At 42.3% G+C, this 22,690-nt stretch overlaps 1 protein-coding gene across 2 annotated transcripts in view; it reads left to right on the plus strand.

Annotated features, from left to right (window-relative positions):
• Positions 1–22,690, plus strand: part of ptpn5 (protein tyrosine phosphatase non-receptor type 5) — a 189,819-nt gene that overhangs the window by 137,944 nt on the left and 29,185 nt on the right. For both annotated transcript variants that reach the window (XM_063063225.1, XM_063063224.1), the window contains exons 5-6: positions 15,030–15,216; positions 16,333–16,417. In XM_063063225.1, coding sequence (XP_062919295.1) covers positions 15,030–15,216; positions 16,333–16,417 — 272 coding nt within the window. The remainder of the gene's footprint in view (positions 1–15,029; positions 15,217–16,332; positions 16,418–22,690) is intronic.

Consider the following 22,690-nt stretch of genomic DNA (forward strand, 5'->3'; position numbering starts at 1 on the left):
CTCATGGATACTGGATTTTCAGAGTAACAGACCCCAAAGTGTCAGGATGGGAGAACACCCATCATCTACTCTCATCCTGAACACCGGTACACCCCAGGGGTGTGTTCTCAGCCCCATCCTCTATTCTCTTTTCACCCATGACTGCTCTATCATTCACTCCACCAGCATCGTTGTCGAATTTGCTGACGATACCACCCTAATAGGTGTCATATCAGACTGTGATGCGACAGCCTTTAGGGAGGAGGTACAGCATTTGATAGAATGGTGTTGTCATAATAACCTGGACTTGAACATCACAAAAACCAAGGAGCTGATAGTAGACTTCAGGAAATCAAAGCGTGTCGAGCACTCTGCTCTGCACATATACGGGAAAGAGGTGGAGAGAGTAGAGAGTTTCAAGTTCCTCGGCGTCCACATCTCAGCTGACCTCACCTGGACTGCCCATATCTCTTGTCAGGTGGGGAAGGCCCAACAGAGGCTCTACTTCCTAAGGAAGCTAAAGCACGCTCTCCTCCCTCATCACCTGCTGATCAACTTCTATCGGACAACTATAGAGAGCCTCCTGACGTATTGCTGTGCAGTGTGGTTTGCCAGCTGCACAGAACAGAACAGGAAGGACTTGCAGCGGGTGGTGAGGGTAGCAGAGCAGGTTATTGGCACAACATTACCCTCCCTCAGAGATATTTGTACTGGCAGACTGCAAAAGAAGGCTACTTGTATTTCAAAGGATCCCACTCATCCTGGACATCACCTGTTTTCCCCTCTACCTTCTGGGAAGAGATACAGAGCATTAAGTTCGAAAACAAAGAGACTCCTTAACAGCTTCTACCCACAAGTAGTGAAATGTATAACACCCCCTTCCCTTCTCCTGCCCCCCTCCTAAGACGGCGGCAGCTAAATGCATCACACTTCCAGGAATGGCAGGTGTGCAATAGTCCTACCCCGCCATCCATATATTATTAATTTTGGACTGCACTCCTGAGGTTTTAGAGTTTATTTTATGTATATATTCTTTGTCATGCTGCAAAACGTTGAGCTGCTAAACTGTGTTTCATTGCTCCACAACAATGACAATAAAGATATTCTTCTTCTTCTTCTTTGCTTCCTCTTCCTTTCTTTCCCTCCACATTTCCATATAGCAAGTCCGACAAGATGTTATCTCTCCATGTAATGTGTCCACAATAAGTAACTTTTAACTTCATGATCTTCTCCAGCAGTATCCGTGGTCTATCAACTTCAGACAAAGCCCTCTCATTTGAAACTTTCTCTACCCAGCTGATCTTCAACATTCATCGATAGCACCACATTTCAAAAGCATAAATTCATTTCATGTCATTCTTCTTCAGGGTCCATGTTTCTGATCCATAGCTCAGCACTGACCATACGTAACACTCGAGGAAGCAGTTTCTACTTTGGATATCTACCTTCCTATTGGATAGTAGATCTTTTATCTTCATGAACAGGGTCTTAGCCATATCTATTCTCCTTCTGATCTCAACTTCACATCTCCCGTCATCTGTCAGACAGCTGCCAAGATATTCAAACTTTCGTACCTGTTCAATGTCTTGTCCATTCACTTGTAATGATACCATCATAAATGAGTCTTTAGTGTTTGTTTTGCTTACAACCATCGATTTTGTTTTCTTTAGGGTTGATTTTTAGTCTGTATTCAAGGCTTTTCTCATTCACTTTATTCAGCATAATTTGCAGTTTGCATTTGCTGTCAGCTAACAACGCAGTGTCGTCCGCATACCTGATGTTATCCACCTTCCGGCCTCCGATTGGAATACCTGTCTCCTGGTGGTTGCATTCCCGAAAAATCCATTCTCTGTAGAGATTGAACAAATCCAGCGAGCCAACACAGCCTTGCCTTATGCCTCATTTAATACATGCCCATGGTGATAGCTCATTTTCTACCCTGACCCCCGCTTTGTTTCCAATACAATTTCCGTATTATTTGCACATTCTCCCATCCCAGATCGTACTTGTTCAGCACCTCTATTACTTTCTCATGTCCTACTTTATCGAAAGCCTTTTCATAGTCGGTAAAGCATAAGTAGATGGTCTTTTGTGCCCCAATACATCTCTCCATGATGTTTCTCAATGCAAATATTCCTTCCCTTGCTCCTGAACCTTTACAAAAACCAAACTGTGTTTCTCCAATTTCATCGCTGATTGTACCTTTTATTCTTCCAAACACTATTTTCAACAGTAACTTGATGCAGTGAGACATTATGCTTATCATCCTGTGTTCGTTACACTTTATCGTCCTTGGCTTTTTTGGTAAGGCAATAAATACCGATTTGAGAAAGTCCTCCAGAAGATTTCCTGTCATATAATTGTTGTTTAATATTGCTAGAAGATTTGTTTTTCCCTTCAGACCAAGTGATTTCAGAATTTCAGTGGAAATCTTATCTTCACCGGCCGCCTTTCTGACTTTTAGACTCCAAATCACACTTTCCATCTCTGACATCAATATTTTAGGTTGATTAGTCATTTGATTTAATTGTGGTAAATCCTCAATCCTGCTATCTTCAAATAATTCCAAGATGTACTCAACCCATCCGTCCATGATCTCTTCTGTTTCATAGCATGGATCACCACTACCGTCTTCGATACACCCAGCTGATGGCATGGTCCTCTTTAATTTCGTCATATGCTTTACTTTTTGGTGAAGGCCTCTATAATCATGACTTCGTTCATACTGCTCAATTTCTTCGCTCTGTTCATTCATCCAAACCTCTTTCGCTTCCTTACATTTTCTTTGAATCAAGCGGTGTGGGGCTTTGTAGCGTTCATTATCTCGAATTTTTACCTTTCTTCTTTCTTCAGTTAACTTTCTCAACTTATCGGTGAAGCAAGGGTTATGTCTTTTGCTCTTTTTCCGATAACCCAAAGTCTTTTCTGTAACTTCTGTCATTGTTTTTTTAAACTCTTCCCAGATGTTCTCCACTGCCATGTTGCTACCCTCATCATCTAAGACTGAAAATCTAATCGCTGCTTCGACCAACTATTCAATCTTTTTTGCTTCATCTGTAATGAGTAAATCAAAGTCTATCTTATTTGATGGTTTGGCCTTTCTCATCTTCTTCAAATGCACACTCACGTCCAATACCACAGGGTTGTGATCCGTATAAAAGTCAGCACCAGGGTACGTTTTCACCGGCTTCACTCCATTCCTGAACCGATTGGGTAGTGAAATACAGTCAATTTGGTTTTTTACTGAACCATCAGGACTGGTCTATGTGTACACTCTCCGCTTTGGCAGACTGTACCAGGAGTTCGCAATTGTTAGTTTGATAGTTTTTGCAATTCAACCAGTCTTTCTCCGCGGTCGTTTCTTTCCCCAAGCCCGAAGGGTCCTACAGTCAAAACTCCTCTTTGCGCTGCCAACTTTGGCATTAAAATCACCAAGAGTCACAATTACCTCATTGCTTTTAGTCTTTTTCATTAGCTTTTCAACTTCTCCGTAGACCATATTGACTTCGTCATCGTCATAGTCCGTGGTTGGCATATAGACCTGTATGACATTAATGTCAAATGGTTTAGCCAAGATTTTAATCATCATCAATCTTTCGTTAATGGATACACTGCTTTTGATAGTTCTCGCTGTTTACTTGTCTACCAAGATTCCAACTCCGTGCTTATGTTCACTTCCTCCTGAATAGATCAGTTGATATCCGTCATCCCTTTTGAGCCATCCCCCCTCTGTCCATCTCATTTCACATAGTCCGAGTATGTTTATCTTCAGTCTTTTCATTTCCATAACCACATTTTCTAGTTTACCTCGTGTAAGAAGAGATCTAATATTCCACGTAGCATGACATGAGGTTTTCGCTTGATGACGACCCTGGTAGCCTCATTCCTACTGTTTCCAGACGCGACTCCACTACTGTTATTCGTGGCTCCGTTAACGTCGTTGTTTTGATCCTTTATTGAGACTGACATATCAAGAAATCATGTACTTGGCAGTTTACAGCAGTGACCTTTGCTCCTGCCTGGTGAGTTTAAAGAAATCACAACCTCTCTTCTTAGTAGATCCTCTGCTTGCAAAGCAACCATTGTCTTCCAAGGTTGTAGATCTTCCGCCTTCCCCACCAGTCTCCTGCTGGGTCCGCCGTTGGCCATCGCTCGTAACCCTGAGCAAGGGACCCTTACCAGGTGCTACCAGCCGGGTCAGCTGGACCTGGGGCGAATCGCAAGGGAAGGGTCGACCACACCCTTAAGCCAACTTAAGGCCCTGCTACCCAAGCTGTTTGTTAACCCTTCATTTTTTGAATGCCTTGCAGCCACGTTGAGACATCCCTGACCCTTGCACCTAAGGGGCAACACACCAACCAGGATTCCTGTTTGCAACCACAGAACGTTCTGCTATTCCCCATACCATGTAATCCCCTCCCATTACTCTGTCACTCTTTTTCCCTCTGCTGTCCTTTGCAGCAGAGCCACTCACAGTGCTATGATCTTGGCTGCCTCTGCCTTCCCCTGCCGAACTATCTCTCCCAATAGTGTCCAAAACGGTATCCCTCTTTTGCAGGAAGGTGATCAAAGAAGACTCCTGCACTACCTTCCTGCTTCTGCTACACCTGTTGATCACCCATTCCCTATCTTTCTTTCAGCCCTTAAACTGCAGTGTGTCCAACTCATTCATCACTGCAGATGTTCAAAAGTGAATCCACATACAGCTCCATCACTGTCGTGCTGTCTGTCAGGAGCTGCAGCTGGACACACTTCCTGTACACACAGTCATCAGGGACTCTGGCAACTTCCCAGAGTTCCCACATTGCATAGAAGGATCGCGGAACAAGTTTAAGCTCATCTGCCATAACTAAAAAGCTTTGAGAGGGGGAGCAACCTCACTCTCACCTTATTTGGTGTTACTCACCCTTCTCATTGCAGCCCAATATTCACCAAACCAGCAACTTCTCTCAAAATGTTCACTCCACACGCCCCTAACTTCTTTTTATTGGCTCCTGTTAACTAGTTTATTAGCTACACAACTGTTAACTGACAATTTGAGAACGTGTCCCTTAGAGTCCTGTTAAGTGAAGCTGACCAGCAATGTTGAGACCTACCTCTGTTTTGATTGGCTGGTGGCACAGTGAGATCAGCGCCGGCCTCGAGAACGGAGGTTCCCGAGTTCGATCCAGTGACAGACCGTCCCCATGTGTGCTCTCCATCCGTGCCGGGTTGATGTCGAGCTCGCAACTCGGCCTCGTAAAATAATACTGCGAAATGTCTGTGTGAGGAGTGGTGTCCCACACAGCCTTTCGAACTGCACCTTGTAAGGTATGAAAATGCCCGATGCTGGGCTCTCAGGTCCGAGTCAATGTCATCATCATCAGCTATTAAACTCTTGAGCCTCTCACTCTAGCTCCCTGCTCTTGTTATGTGAAGCCCAACAGCACAATCTGAGACTTAACTCCACATTTTGCATAACATACCTGATCTACTTAAAGAAAGAAATTTTACCTCAGATTTTTCCAATTAAAGCTCTCAATCTCCTTTATCAAGCTCCATATTTTAGGGTAGCACACTATTTCTGTTCTTCACCTATTCCTTTCTGGAATTTCCCTGTTTGCCATAACTGACAAGAGATTGCAAATGTTTATCCTCTGTCATGATTCTTTCAATGCAATGTCCTCCTCTCCTTTCCTGCCCATACTGTTTCCCTATTCTCTCTCCAGACCAATGTTCGCTCTAATTTGCGATGACCAGTGTGCACAAAAATCTTGTGCTGTGCAATTTTTTGCCCAGTGACAATGACATGTGCGCATTGAATAATTTCTTCAATAAAAACAGTATAAATAAGCCAGTTATAAAACCTGCAGATAAATCATTGCAAACTCCATGTTGTCAACACCGTCCACATCAGAAATTGGAAAAGGAAATGTGATTGTGTACTATATTGAAACATATGCCAATGAGGTTGAGGGCAACTACATTTTGTGCGCAGTTTAAATTCCTTTGTGGGCTAGTGGCAGAAGATGTGTGCCCACGCACATGCACACACCTTAGAGGAAACATTGCTCCCGACTTTATTCAAAGATTTCCTTTTATTATTCCTAGCATCTTCCTCTTCTTTTTTTCTATCCTTTCCTTTCTTCCTGTTTCCATTGCTATTTTCCTGAAAGTCCCACTTAATATTACCTGAGTTTGATTTGAAACTTCAGCTGTCTATAGACTGGTCTCCATTCTCTTCATTGTCCTTCAGACATGTCCATGTTGCTCTGATAAAAGTTTCATCTAGTTAAATCAGCAACTCAAACTACTTCCATTATCACTGGGATAGAAGTCCAGTACATTGGTATCAAGCATGAGTGGAAGCAATTAAAGTGCAAAATCTTATTTAAAATTCTTCTTCATTGAAAAGGTTTAAAATTTTACAGTCCAGCTTTTTGATCTTTTACTGGCTGGGGCCAGTTAACTCAGGAATGAACCTTGGAAATTCCTGTTGCAGAAAAAAGCCTCTGGGAAATGTCAAGAAACTCTGAAAAAGTGCTGGAAAAGTTGAAATTGCTTGAGGAGTTAAAGCACTGTAGAACTTCTGTGGTTTCAGCTCCATTAACAACTGAGAATAAATTAGCAAAAAACATTGCAATAGCCCATTTATCCTGTACGGCATTTTAACATATTAATCAATGACCAATATAGAAGACAGTGTACTATACACTATATGTCATATAATGTTGATCTATTATTTACATACACTAACTTTGGATATTTTTGGAAGTTTGGTTCAGGAGCAAAGTTCTTTTTGTGACAGATCAGCTGGGAACTTCAGCAACAAGTTTGTGATCTTGCATAAATCTCCATTCAAAGTAAATTACACAAGTAGGAAAGAATTTAGGAGCAAGAGTAAGCCATCTGGACCCTCAAGCCTGCATTGCCATTCAAGGTTGTTGTGGAAAAATTCAATAAACCACCTCAAAACAGTCTGTTATTTCAATCAATATTTATTGAGTGAATAATATATTATGTTCGGAAGAGGTGACCCAGAGCTCTCAACTTAGACTCCTCAATCTCACTCTCCCAGAGATTATCAAATGAATCTTTTTAAAGACCATACTGGGACAATGAAAATATAATTTGCCAATCTATGTAAAACCTATTCAGGTTCAGGTAGTGTGTGACTGCTTATTTCTTCCTGTACTGTCTCACAGATGAGGGGCAACACAGTTAAGCCAGCAAACTACAAGCTGCTGAGACAGCTATTGAGAGAGAGGCAGACCTCAGTAGGAATGATCCGTATAGCTTCGTGCATGGGAAATCATGTCTCAAAAATCTGACTGAATTTTTTGATGAGGTGATGAAGAGGATTGATGAGGGCAAGACTGACGGCATCATCTACATGAAATTTACCAAGGCCTTTAACAAAATTTTGCAGAATAGGCTGGTCTTAAAGGCGAAACACATGGGATCCAGCAAGCTAAGAAATTGGATACAAAATTAGTTTATTGATAGAAGATAGAGGATGGTCATGGAGAGTTGTATTTCATTTTAGAGCTTTATGGCCCGTGGTATGCAACAGTGATCAGTGCAGGGTCCTTTGTTGTTTCTCATGGATATTAATATTTTACCAGAGAATGTAGGTGCATGATTAGCAAGTCTGTGTTTCACACCAAAACTGGCAGTGAAGACAGTTCTCTACAGTTACAGTAAGATTTAGATCATTGGAAAAGTTAGCAAGGGAATGACAGATGGGATTTAACTAGATTAATGAACAATGATGTATTTTGAGAAGTTAAACCAGGGCAGGACAGGATATACACAGTGATTTGCAGGCCACTTGGAAGTATTGTTCAACAGAAAGACCTTGGGGTGGAAGTAGTGTATGTAGTTCCCTGGAGGTGGCCACTTGGGTTGACGGAGATGGTTAGGTTGCGCTTGGAGAATTGTGCGTAGTTCTGGTTACAACAGCACAGGAGAGATGCACTTAATCTAGAAAGGATTCACAAGGATGTTGCCTGGATTGGAGGTGCTTGAGTTAGGAGATGAAATTGGATGGGATTGATCCGCAGCTAAGGAAGCTGGGAGGCTACAACGTAGAGATAGATATTATGAAAGGCAGAGATAGGATAGGCAGCCAAAGTCTTTTTCTGTTGGTAGGGGTTTCTAAAACTAGAGGGCATAGGTTTACTATGTAAGGAAGGAAGTTTAAAGTGGACCTGAGGGGTAATTTTTTCACACTGTTGTTAGTATGACACAGTGAGTTATTAGTTATTAGTTTTTCACAATGAGCTCCTAGCTGTGATAATACAGGCAGGAAAATAAAAACTTTAAGAGGCATATGAGCTGCACATAAAGGGATATTGAGTTAAAAGAGGTAAGTGAGATTAGCAGAGATGGGGATTATGATCAAAGTATATTTGATTGGCTGAAGGACTCATTTCTATGTTACACAACTCTATGGTTATAACCCTATGGGGTCCCTTTTCCATCCTCTGAGTCCAGTGCTCTCACGGCAAGGCTGCGTCATGTTACCTTTATTACCACTCCAACTGCTTTCTTGACTATAAAGAGTTTCTAGGTATCAGTTGGAGATGTTTCCAAAGTGAGCCATTGTCTCTTATTTCTATAACTTGCCTTGATATTTTCTGATCAAGATGGTGCTGAGCTACGGTTACTGTTGAGGCTATGGTTCAGACTTGGTTGTGTATTAGGTTCATAGGGATGGTTTTGGGGAAAGAGAGGGGAGTAGGGGTAAGGTCAGAGTTCAGGAAGAGCGATGCGGGGGAGTTAGAGGACAGGCTGGAATCTAGGCACCCACTACACTCACCATATCTGAAGGCCGGTTCAGAATCAGTGAGTCATCAGCACATCCAGAATTTATGGCCTGGAGTTTGTGGTCCTGTCACCAGTGTGTCCTGGGGTCAATACCGAAGATCAAAGCTCGAACGTCGATCAGAAGCCGGGAAGTCAAGGCCCAAATGCCAAAGCCCAGGTCAGAGGAACGATGTCTGCGAGTCTGCAAATCCACAGACGGCTGGAGGCCCAGGGACCGATGTCTGTGAGTCTACAAATCCACTGATGGCTGGAGGCCCAGGGATGCCCTGTCCGGGGGCCGGGGGGGGGGGGCGGGGGCGGCGTTGGAGGACTGTCTGGGTGTGCTCATGGGTGGGAGGGAAGAAAACGGCTTCCTTTGCTGTTGTTGCCTGTGTTGTTCTTCTGAACATTGTAGCATGCCATATTGCCATTGGAATGGGTGGCGAAACTTGTGGCTGCCCCCAACACATCCTTGGGTTGTGTTAATTCTAAATGCAAATGCTGCACTTATGTTAGAATGTACGTGATAGATAAATATATCTGAATCTAAATCTGAACTGTTTCTTGTGCTTCCTAAGTTATTGCTGCTCCTGAAATACTGAGACTTAAAGGAGAGCCAAGCTGAAGGATTTGCAGGTGTCCTGCTGGATTATAGCAGTACTCTGGCAGAATATTTAATTAGTTATCGAGATACAGCGAAGAATATGCCCTTGCAGCCCTTTGAGCTGTGCTGCCCAGCAATCCCCGACTTAACCCTAGCCTAATTAAAGGGCAAATTACAATGACCAATTAACCTACCAACCAGTATGTCTTTGGAAGAAAACCAGTGCACCTGGAGAAAACCCAGGCCTTCCACAGGGAGGACGTACAGACTCCTTACAGATGACGTTGGAATTGAACTCTAAACTCCAATGCTCTGAGCTAAAATAGTGTCACACTAACCACTACGCTATGGTGGTGCCCATGGTAATGAAGTTCCTTACAAAATATCCCACTACCATATAATCACGGCTGTTATGACCTGGAGCTTAACTCCTCTTTTGTCTAATCCCAGCCTTGCCTAAACATACTTATTAAGTACCCAATTCATCTGACCTTGACAACACTACCTTATAGAATTCCAGAGGTCCACCAACCTTATAACTTAAAACTGGACTGGAGATGCTGACTGTTCCATTCAACCTCCCTGCAAGATCGTGCTTATGATGCTGTGAGCAAAGAGGCTGAGTTTTAAATAGTCACACCAAATATATATTCACAGTGGCTGAAACATCTTCTACTTTACTAATATTTATCTGATGTAGTCTTTGGTCTATCTTTCAGCATGGAAGGCTGTGGAGCATATTCTGCACGTCATACTGAGCAACTTCGGCACCAGCAATCCATGTTGCAGCTCCTGCCACCACCTACCCTCAACCCCCTGCCTTCAAATAACCCAGGCTCCTGCCACAGCCACAGTCAGGGCTGACATGATTAAATGGGGCTATACTACAGGATCTGAGCTCTGCACATATAGCGGGAGGCAAACTATGCCCAATGCTCAAAACTCACAGGCGTGCTTTGGAATCTTGTTGGGGCATATTTGTGTGATTTGCTTTCTTCATGCCAACTTAAAGATCTAGCTCTTAGTGGAAGGACACAAGCGAATGCAAAGGTTCTAATTTCAGAAGGAACACATGAAAAGCTTCTCTGCATCTGATTTCCATTCTCACACAGGCTGCCACTAAAGCTCTCATGGAGATATAGAACAGAATGTACTGAGAATGAACTTATAGCTTACCTTTCCTGAAATTAATCTTTCTTTCTCTTTCATAAATTTGAAACCCTCATAAGGCAAACATAATAAATTTCTCAATACTTGGTTGAACTTGAGATAAGCACACATGGATTTCACCCTCAACTGAAATGAGATGATTTCTATCCTTGCTCTTGATGCTTGATAAACAAGAAAAAGTTTTCTCACACATGTAAGAAGTTGAAAACTGCAGCAAAATGTTCATTGCTTTCCTATGGATGGCAGGATACTTTTCTCTCACGGAAATCCAGAACTTGTCCAGGGGCAGGTCAGTAAATCTCATCTTGAGTGCATGATCAGAGTGCAGCTCACAAAGTTCTTCCTCTTCTCTCAAAGTCAAGTTCTCAGGCTGATCATAAGATTCAAAGAAGAGGTCCCTCATGCAGCCGTATACTTATTTTGAAAGGAAGGGAAAATGCTGTTTAATTTTGTTCTGCAATTTTTCCAAGTGGTTTTCAATAAAACTTGAGACTTTTTGATGCTTCCTCACTCTCAAGCCCAAGCAGCAGTGGAAACATTTCAAGATTTCCTTTTACAACATGATTTTTCCAAAGATTTAGTTTCCTTTTAAATCCAAGAATCTTGTCACTTGTCAAAACATTTCCTACAGAGACTTGCAGAGACTTGTTCAGCTGGTTCACATGATGAAAAATGTCCGTTAAGTAGGCTAATTTCTGCAGCCATTCTTCATGTTCAAAGCACTCAGCAAAATCAGGCCTACTATTTTCTTGAAAATACTCCCACAATTCACCTTTCAGCTCAAACCCACCCTGTTGAGAACTTAGTTTGCTAAGCCACCAGATTTCTGTATGTAGCAGGAGATTGGAATGTTCTTTGTCGAGGTTTCACACAGCTTTTAAAACATTCTCTAGTGAACTGGTCTTACATCTACTACATAACTTGCTTTCTGAAGCCTTTTACTGACTGTGACTTTATTTTCAAAACCTTTGTACTGTTTGTTTTGAGATTCCAATAGTTGTTTAAAATAATCAACACTTTTGCATGTCACATGGCTGTGATTTGTAGTTAAGTGTCCTTTCAATTTTGCTGGAGCCATTGCTACATATGTAAGTTGTTTGTCACACACTAGGCACAATGGAATAGGCCAACTTGGATCACCAGTCCATTGATAAGCAGCTTTCATTGTAAAGACGGATTATTTTGTGTCCATTGTTGCATTAGTGCAGTGAAAAGACTCAAAAGAGTGTAATTCTTCATCATTAACCTTATCAGAGTTGTCCATAGACCAAGGCCTAGAACCCTACTCTTCCATCTCACACCTCCTCTTCAAAAATCTCCACACTAGACCGTCTTTAGAATGAAAATTTCCCTCCAATTGTCTACTACACTGGTAGTGTTTGTTCGCTCCTATAGGTCAGTCAGTGGCGCATAAGAGGAAGGTGGGGGAGATAATTCGGAGGGAGAGGCTGATGTCATAACCCAAGTTTGGAGAGCCCATTCAATGCTCGGAAAACACACCATGCTCCTCATCAGTCTACTGTCTTCTGCTCCGTGCAATACAGCGCTTACTCATTATCAATGGCCTCCCCTATCTCGTGTCAAAAACTGAGAATGGACTCAACCAAATAAACACGGTCCTACTGCGCACTGCCACACTGGGCTGAGAGACCTCGAACGAGATTGCATTTTGACAATTCGGATTCGAATGCTACAAGAGGTCAGGCTTGATCTCTGCAAAGCCATCTCTCAAGCAAAGCAGAGATTCCGGACTAAACTGGAATCAATGAGGGATGCTCGACAGCTGTGGCAGGGTTTGAATGCCATACCCTCCTACAAAGTTAAATCTTGTGACATAGGGGACTGCAGAACATCACTTCCAGATGAGCTCAGTATCTTCTATCTTCACTTTGATGACCAGAACAGGGAGGAACCATCATGTTTCCCCATGATCCTTTGATCTCAGTACCTGAAGATGATGTGCGGACTGCCTTCAGGGAGTGAATCCAAGGAAAGTATCCGATCTGGATGGTATACCTGGGCGGGTACTGAAGACCTGTGCTGACCAACTGGCTGGTATATTCACAGATATCTTCAAACTCTCACTCTGGCAGTGTGTGGTACATATCTGCTTCAAGCAGGCTTCAATAGCACTGGTGGCCAAGAAAAGCATGGTAACTAGCCTTGGTGACTATTGCCCAGTGGTGCTCGAATCCACAGTAATGAAGTGTTTTGAGAGGCTGGTGTCGAAGCATCTCAGCTCCTGTCTGAGTGGCAGCTTGGATCCGCTCTGATTCACCTACTGAAGCAACAGGTCCACAGTAGATGCTATCCCAATGCCACAACCTTGGAACACCTGGACAACAAAGGTGCATACATCAGGACGCTCTTTATCCATTACAGCTTGGTATTTAACACCAATAGAGGACTGGATAATTGCAAACGTCATTCCACACTTTAAGAAAGGAGAGGGGCAAAAGGAAGGAAATTATAGGGCAGTTAACGTGACTGCAGTAGTTGGGAAGATGTTGGAGTCGATCGTTAAGGATATGGTTTCGGAGTACTTGAAGGCACATAATAAATTTGGCTGAAGTCAGCATGGCTTCCTTAAGCAAAAATTGCCTGACAAATCTGTTAGATTCTTTGAAGAAATAACAAGCAGAATGGACAAAGGAGAATTGATGGATGTTGCGTACTTGAATTTTCAGAAGGCCTTTGACAAGGTGCCACACATGAGGCTGCTTAACAAGTTAAGAGCCCAAGGTTTTACAGGGAAGACACTAGCATGGATAAAGCATTGGCTGATTGGCAGGAGGCAAAGAGTGGGAATAAAGGGAGCCTTTTCTGGTTGGCTGCCAGTGGCTAGCGGTGTTCCACAGGGGTCTGTGTTTGGGACCGCTTCATTTTATGTTGGATGATGGAATTGATGGCTTTATGGTCAAGTTCGCAAATGATGCATAGATAGGCAGAGGGGCGGATAGTATTGTGGAAACAAGGAGGCTGCAGAAGGACTTAGACATTATGAGAATGGGCAAGAAAGTGGCAGATAGAATACAGTGGCGCACAGTGTCTGGTCAAACACTTTGGTAGAAGAAATAAAAAGGTAGACTAGTTTCTAAAGGAGAAAAAATTCAGAAATCTGAAATGCAAAGGTTAATTTGCAGGTTGAGTCGGTGGTGAGGAATGCAAGTGCAAAGTTAGCATTCATTTCAAGAGGACTAGAATATAAAAGCAAGGATGCAATGTTGAGGCCTTATAAGGCTTTGGTAAGGTCTCATCGGAGTATTGTGAGCAGTTTTTCGCATCTTATCTAAGAGGAGATGTACTGACATTCGAGAGAGTTCAGAGGAGGTTCACGTGAATGATTCTGGGATTGAAAGACTTATCATATGAGGGGTAATTGATGACTCTGGGCCTGTACTCCCTGGAATTCAGAAGAATGAGGAGGGAAATCATTAAAACCTATTGAATATTGAAAGGCCTGAAAAGAGTGGATGAGGAGAGGATGTTCCCTATGGTGGAGGAGTCTAGGACCAGAGGACAGATTCTCGGAATAAAGCGATGTCCATTTAGAATGCAGGCAAGGGGGAAATTCTTTAACCAGAGAATGGTGAATCTGTGGAATTCATTGCCACGGGCATCTGTGGAGGCCAAGTCATTGGTTATATTTAAAGCAAGGGTTGATAGATTCTTGATTAGTCAGGGCATGAATGGTTATGGGGAGAAGGTAAGTGATCAGGGCTGAGAGAGATGGATTAGCCATAATGAAATGATGGAGCAGACTCGATGGGCCAAATGGCCTAATTCTGCTCCTGTGTCTTATGGTCTTTGGAGATTAAAGAGATTTGGCTTGTCACTGAAGATTTTAATAAATTTCTACAGATGTGCCTTTGAAAGTATCTTGATTGGACACATCATGATATGATATGGTGGTAATTTGAATGCACAGGAACATAAGAAACTGCAGAGATTAGTTGACTCAGCCCATTACATCATGAGCACATCCCTCGCCACCACTGGTAGTATCTGCAACACCCATCATCAAAAATGCTCACCAACTGGGCCATGCCACCTTCTTGCAACTACCATCAGGTAGGAGGTACAGAAGTCCCACAGCAGCAGGTTCAAAAATAACCACTGCCCTTCAACTTGGCTTTTGAACAAACCGGCAAAATCCTAATCATTATAGTTTAGAACCACTATGACCACTTTGATCACCTTGCACTAAAGTTGATACTTTTGTTTTAATTGTGTTCTTTATTGTAAGCATTGTGCAAAAATAACATTGATGTTTTTTGTCTTGAATGATATTTTGTGCCTATGATATGGCTGTGAATAAGTTTTTCATTGCACCTCTGCATACGTGTCCTTGTGAATCTGACAAGAAACTGAGATTTGATTTTGATCTAATGTACACTTCACATTCAGGTATAATAGATTCCTGCTGTAAATCTGTGACAAGAAATCAAATGTCTTCAAAGGACTCTTTTTTTTTCTCCTTGTCCCAAAGGAGAGGCTCAAATGTATCACTGACCCTTGACATGTGTACACCAGGAAGTGAAGACGCTGATGGAGTGCTGTTGTCGCCCAGGGAACAGTCAGCTCGGGAGTACTTGCAAACAGCATCCAACCTACTCACTTCACAGAAACTGCATGAGCGAGCCATGGACTCTTTCACACTTCAGAGAGAGTTCCTGGTAAGTAACGTGAAAGAATGAGGTCAGGACAAAAATCCAAAGAAGTTTCATTTCTCATTCTATCTGTTATTGTAATCATTCAATGAGATTCCTTTAGAACTTAGCCAACTCTACATACATTCATCCTGCTTGCACTCTGCATTTGGCCTATGATTGGTGCCTATTCATCTGACTATGCTCAGCTCTCCACTGTAGTACTTCCAAGTTAAATGCATTCTTCATATTACCTCCATACGTGGAAAAATGCAATCTCTCAGTTTTCATTTAGTAAAAATTTAATGCAGATGTTAAAAAAATATAAAGTGGTTTGATGGAGAGGGAAAACTACTCCCAAGACAGAAGCAGTAATAATTATAGATCGCAGTGAATTGTAAAGGACCCAGAAGCAAGATGAAAAGTGCGTGAGATTTTATTAGAACAATAGAGCAATAAAAATATTGTTATCTGGAAAACACCTCCTAAACAGTTATGGTAGAAGGTCCAGTATTAAATTCCAGAAAAGTTTAAATAAATTTCAAGTGCATTGTAATGTGTGAAACTAACCAGAGAGCTCCTTCACAGAGCCAGAATAAAACACATGAGCCTGCTGGCATCTTTGCTATGTTTTTCATTTATGGGGAATAAAAAAAAACATTTCTTTTGCAAGAACTGGATAACACTGTCTCCTTTTCTCTCTATTTTTGCTCTTCACTACCTCAACAGAATTTGCGTAGCGGGCCTCCACTAAATGATTGTTAGTTTGGTTCAAAATACATGTTGGGATATCTTATTTTGTTTTCCTTCCTTGATATTCCATTCCATTAGAAACATTACTGGTTTCCATACTCAGCTCCTCTGTGCCTTAATCATGGGAACTATGCTATCACCAAATGCAATGCTTTGCTGATTAAGTGATGCTGTCAACAAACACTCTGCTTGGAGCTGGGAAATTTTGAACACTGGGAAATTTTCCACACTCTGGATCCTAAACTGTGTTGTTTCACTGAGAGTGGATATCAGATCGTTAGATGCGTAGGTATTCACTTTCAACCTAAGAACCGAAGACGATGGCAGTCACATCTGTTTTTGAGCATTACATATTTAACAGAAATTAAGACAGTATTTTCTCTATTTCAGGAAATACCAATGAATTTTGTTGATCCAAATGAATTTGATATTCCAGGCTTTGGATTGAAGAATCGTTACAAGACTATCCTACCAAGTGAGTAAAATAGAAGGAGTGCAAGCTTATTGGCATGTTCATGGTAGATTACCTAGTTAGCTTTTTTTTTAACTCAGGTCTCAATTAGTACTTGAGTCAATTTCTTTTTTGCTGTTTGAGTTAATATTTGCTGACACTAAGAACTTCAACAATATAAAGATTTTACTTTTCTTCAAACAGCCAAACAAAAAGAAAACCATATTGGTTGGGATGATTGTGAATGGCAAGAAGTAGAATATTGCATTTCAATAAATCTCATGGGAGAAAGCTCTGCCTTTTCAGCCTGAAGCAGTTTCCACCACCATAAAATGATAGCTTGAGAAATTAGTCAATATGTAAACAAATATATCTGTTTGAGAGAGAGTTTGTGAGATCATTATGTAGAGAATGGTATCATCAGAATTTGTATCTCTGTTGGTAAGGACATGTGCATCAGAAAGATAATCAGCAAATGGGGGAAGTCCTGTATTGAAACATTTGGTATATTTTGAACAGTGGTGCAAATTAATTCTTCATATGGAAGAACAGATAGTTAAATTTGATGAGTAGGAAATTATGCCAGGTTAATCGGGCATTTACTTGATTGTTTTAGATATCTAGCAATGAAATTTTAAATTCATATTCTCATTCAAGAATAGTGAATATTTAGCTTGTGAAATAGATTGTCTGTACCTTTAGTGAATATTTAGTTTGTGGTTTTCTGCTGCAGCAGCCATTAATTCAAGGTTCGGCGTGTTGTGTATTCAGAGATGTTCTTCTGCACACCATTTTTGTAATGCGTGTTTATTTGAGCTATTGTTGCCTTCCTATCAGTTTGAATCAGTCTGGCCATTTTTCTTTGACTTAGTTTATTTACAGGGTGTTTTCACCCACAGAACTAATGCTTGCTGGATTTTTTTCGGTTTTTCGCAAAGTTCTCTGTAAACTCTAGACACAGTTGAGCATGAAAATCCAAGGAGATCAGCAGTTTCTGAGCTCCCCATCCATCACTGACATCTGCCCCTCTGCTGCCACTGTCTATAGAATAGATTCCAACCATATCTAGGTACTGGTTAGAGTCATACAGTCATAAAGCACTACAGCCCTTCAGCCCATCTAGTGCATGCCTATATGTTATTCTGCCTAGTCCCATTGTCCTACCAGCCATATCCCTCCCATCTATGTATTTATCCAAACTGCTCTTAAATGTTGCAATTGAACCTGCATCCATCATTTCCTCTGCCAGCTCGGTCCGCACTCATACAACCCTCTGAGTGATGAGGTTCCCACTCAGCCATCCCTTAAGTACTTCAGCTTTCACCCTGAACCTATGAACACTCGTTCTATCTCAACCAACCTCAGAGGAAAAAGCCAGTTTGCATTAACTCTACCTATACCACTCATAATTTACTGTACATCTATCAAACCTCCTGTCATTCTCCAACATTCCAGAAAATAAAGTCCTAACCTATTCAACCTTTCCCTATAACTAAAGTCCCAGCATCATCCTTGTAAATTTTCTCTGTACTCTGTCAATCATATTGATACTTTCCTGTAGGTAGGTGACAAGAATTGTACACGATATTCCAACTTTGGCCTCAGCTGCAGCTATAGTCATCAGGGATACTGGAGGTCTCCGTGCCTTCCCACATTCCATGAGAGGGGCACTCCACTGTCCTGACTGTCATTCCCACTACTCCAACTGTACAGTAATAAAGAAAGAAACTTAGCAGAAATGTACCTTAGCTTCCTCCTCTTCTTGCCAAAGTCCCTTGAGCCAAAGCCTCAACTACCCACTCTAGCACTGGCCCACTCGTATTATGGCTGTTCTGCTTAAACCTAAGTTCTCTTTATTACCTAGTAACCCAAATGATCTCAAGCTCCCTTGAAAGTGTCAACAGGCTCTGGAAGTGAATGTGAGCATGAGAATACATGTATGAGTGAGTGTGAACTTGTATGTGTATGCATACACATGCTGTTGAACTGGTGAAGGTAGGATCTTGACAAATAACAACATAGAATGGTTATTTCCACTGACTTTGACCAAACACATAACTTCATCCAGCTCTTGAACCTGTCCTAGTCATCACTTTTGGCCTTAACCACCACCCCACTTCAACCTGTGGTAGCTATCTGTGCTGCTGAGTTTAAAAGATGCCTTTCCTACTGTCTGCCTTTCTGACAGAAATCTCCAGGTCAGCATCAGTGAATTGGGGTATCTGTGTTGCTTCCTTTTCAGTATTTCTCTCATTCATTTGGTGATTTGTGACAATGGTTGCATTCAGCGTTCACCTCCTCTGGCATGACATGCAACTGGCATTAGTTAGCTTCAGCTGGTGCACAGGCCATCTTAGTTCCAATCAAATAAATGTCATAACTGGTGCCTCTTAATCCTCCTACAGAGTGTTGTTCTAACACACCAGCATCATGGTGGCACAGCTTCAGGGATCCTGGCTTGATTCTAAGTGCTGTGGTGTGTGCAGATCCCTCTCCACTACCACATGGGTTTTACATTGGGTGCATTAATACCTTCCCAAAGATGAATGAGTGCACCAGTCTTGACAACTAAACATGCAGGTGCAGCAGTTAACGAGGCAAATGTTAAACTGATCTTCATTGCAAAAGCTTTGATGAGACCACATCTGGAGGATTGTGCCTCGTATTGTTCTCCTTAACCATGAAAAAATATACTTGCCATGGACAGGATGAATGAAAGGTTCACCTGACACTTCAAGACTTGGGCCACTATATCACCCTCTACAACTGGATACTCATTGTTCCCATCAGTAGAACTCATTGAGGACTGGTAACAACATCTCCTCAGTAATCATCAACACCAGAGGCTGCATGCTTAGCCTGCCTCTCTAACCTATGTGGCTAAGCATAGCTCTAACGCCACCTTCAGGTCTGTGGACAATATTACCACTATTGGACAAATTACAGGTGGTAATCAGTCAACTTACTGAATCGAGATAGGACACCTGGTTGAATGGTGCTGTGCCATAGTTGGATGCATCAGCAAGGGAGATGAGGTTGAGTACAGGGCTACGGTAGGACACTTTGTCACATGGTGTGAGCAGAATTATCTGCAGCTTAATGTGAAAAAGACTAAGGAGCTGGTGGTACACCTGAGGAGAGTTAAGGTACCGGTGACCCCTGTATCCATCCAGGGGGTCAGTGTGGACATGGTGGAGGATTACAAATACCTGGGGATACGAATTGACAATAAACTGGACTGGTCAAAGAACACTGAGGCTGTCTACAAGAAGGGTCAGAGCCGTCTCTATTTCCTGAGGAGACTGAGGTCCTTTAACATCTGCTGGACGATGCTGAGGATGTTCTACGAGTCTGTGGTGGCCAGTGCTATCATGTTTGCTGTTGTGTGCTGGGGCAGCAGGCTGAGTGTAGCAGCCACCAACAGAATCAACAAACTTATTTGTAAGGCCAATGATGTTGTGGGGATGGAACTGGACTCTCTGACGGTGGTATCTGAAAAGAGGATGCTGTCCAAGTTGCATGCCATCTTGGACAATGTCTCCCATCCACTACATAATGTACTGGTTGGGCACAGGAGTACATTCAGCCAGAGACTCATTCCACCGAGATGCAGCACAGAGCGTCATAGGAAGTCGTTCCTGCCTGTGGCCATCAAACTTTACAACTCCTCCCTTGGAGGGTCAGACACCCTGAGCCAATAGGCTGGTCCTGGACTTATTTCATAATTTACTGGCATAATTTACATATTACTATTTAATTATTTATGGTTCTATTACTATTTATTATTTATGGTGCAATTGTGACGAAAACCAATTTCTCCCGGGATCAATAAAGTATGACTACGTCTATAACTATAACAACAACCTCTCACTCAAACTCAATAAAAAATAAAGATCTAATTGTTGACTTCAGGAACATGCACCAATCTCCATTGATGAATTTGGAGTGGAGAGGGTCAGCAGCTTTAAACCTTTGCATCTGAACATATTGGATGGCCTGTCCTGGGTCCACCAGCCTCTTTACATTCTTCAGATGCTAACAAGACTCAGCATGTCACCAAACACACTAACGAATTTCTATCGTAAGTGTTCTGACAAGTAAGTGGCCAGGTACTGTAACTTAAATGCACAAGAACGTGAGATTCAAGATTGTTTAATGTCATTTCCAGGACACAAGTATAAAGTAATTGAGGCTCCATATCCAATTAAAATAAACACAATAAGACAAAGAACACAATAATAAAAACTGAAAATATAAATGGTGTCCTGGGTATGACTCCAAACTGCAACCGGTGATGAGGTTCTGATTGGTGACTTTCAGAGCTTTGGGGAAAGTGGAGATACCTCTTAGTCATTCATTGCTCCCAGGGCTGCTCTGACCTGGAACGGTAGCACCTGCAAGTGTTCCTGCTCAGGATAGGAGCGAAGGCCAACGGCAGATCCGGCAGGTTCAGTAACTGAACTTATGACAGAGAAGGTGGATGCGCTACGACCTCAAACGTCAACGGCTATAGTGTAGGCGGATGAACATTTGGGAAGAGAAATGGCGATTTCTGTAGCTCGCCCGACGGTAGGCAATAGCAAACCATCATTGCTATTTGCTAAGAAAACTGTGGTCAAACTAACAAAATGTATTACACAACAACAGTGTCAAGAGGATCTTCAAGACGACTCTGAAGATGCTTCACTCAGTAGGGTTAATTCTGGCCAGCAGGGGATCCCCGGCCGTCATCAAGATACTGCTCATAAAAATCAAGTAACACAAAAGAAAATTATTGCCACTTGGAATGTAAGAACCCTATATCAAGCAGGAAGGTTGGACAATGTGATAAATGAAATGGACAGACTAAAGATTAACATCATGGGAATTAGCAAAGTTCGTTGGATAGGTGCTGGAACATGTCAGATTAGAAATAAAACACTAGTTTATTCTTGTGGAACATCCGATACGAATGGAGTAAGAATTCTTATGGATGAAAGCATGGCAAAAAGTATTTTAGGACATCGGGCAATATCAGAAAGAGTGCTTTTTGTTAGAATCAGAGGACAATCATTTGATTTAGCAATTATACAGTTATATGCACCAACAACAGATGGAAAAAATGAAGATATAGATAAATTCTATGAAGAGCTTGAACAAGCAAAGAATGGATGCAAATCTCAAGATATTGTTATTGCCATGGGAGATCTAAATGCTAAAGTAGGACAAGGTGCGGATGGAAATACCATTGGAGAATTTGGACTAGGGGAAAGAAATGTAAAAGGCGAGAAATGGGTAGAATGATGCAAGATGAATAATCAGGTCATTATGAATATCTACTTTAAAAACCATCCAAGTTGCTTGTGGACCTGGAAAAGTCCAGGTGATAACACTTGAAATCAAATTGACTTTATTACTATAAACCAAAGATTTAGAAACTCAGTGACTCAATGCAAAACATATCCAGGTGCAGACTGTAATAGTGACCATAACCCAGTCGTATGTCATGTAAAAGTAAAACTAAAGAAGCAAAAAACTGAACAATCCCTTGACTACTTGCAATTAATTAAAGAAGAAAAGAGGGCTCCTGTGCTGTGGAAAACATCCTGCCTCATCTCTGTGCCGAAGACGCGCCCCAGAGGCCTCAGTGACTACAGACCGGTGGCATTGACCTCCCACATCATGAAGACCCTGGAGAGACTTGTTCTGGAGCTGCTCCGGCCTATGGTTAGGCCACACTTAGATCCCCTCCAGTTCGCCTACCAGCCCCGACTAGGAGTTGAGGATGCCATCGTCTACCTGCTGAACCGTGTCTACGCCCACCTGGACAAGCCAGCGAGCACTGTGAGGGTCATGTTTTTTGACTTCTCTAGTGTGTTCAACACCATCCGCCCTGCTCTGCTGGGGGAGAAGCTGACAGCGATTCTTGGTGTCATGGATTCTTGATTACCTGACTGGCAGACCACAGTACAAGTGCTTGCAACACTGGTGTCCGACAGAGTGATCAGCAGCACTGGGGCTCCACAGGGGACTGTCTTGTCTCCCTTTCTCTTCACCATTTACACCTCGGACTTCAACTACTGCACAGAGTCTTGCCATCTTCAGAAGTTTTCAGATGACTCAGTCATAGTTGGATGCATCAGCAAGGGAGATGAGGCTGAGTACAGGGCTACGGTAGGACACTTTGTCACATGGTGTGAGCAGAATTATCTGCAGCTTAATGTGAAAAAGACTAAGGAGCTGGTGGTACACCTGAGGAGGGCTAAGGCACCGGTGACCCCTGTTTCCATCCAGGGGGTCAGTGTGGACATGGTGGAG

The sequence above is a fragment of the Mobula hypostoma genome, chromosome 11 (genome assembly GCF_963921235.1).
Source record: "Mobula hypostoma chromosome 11, sMobHyp1.1, whole genome shotgun sequence".
NCBI classification, from domain to species: Eukaryota; Metazoa; Chordata; class Chondrichthyes; order Myliobatiformes; family Myliobatidae; genus Mobula; species Mobula hypostoma.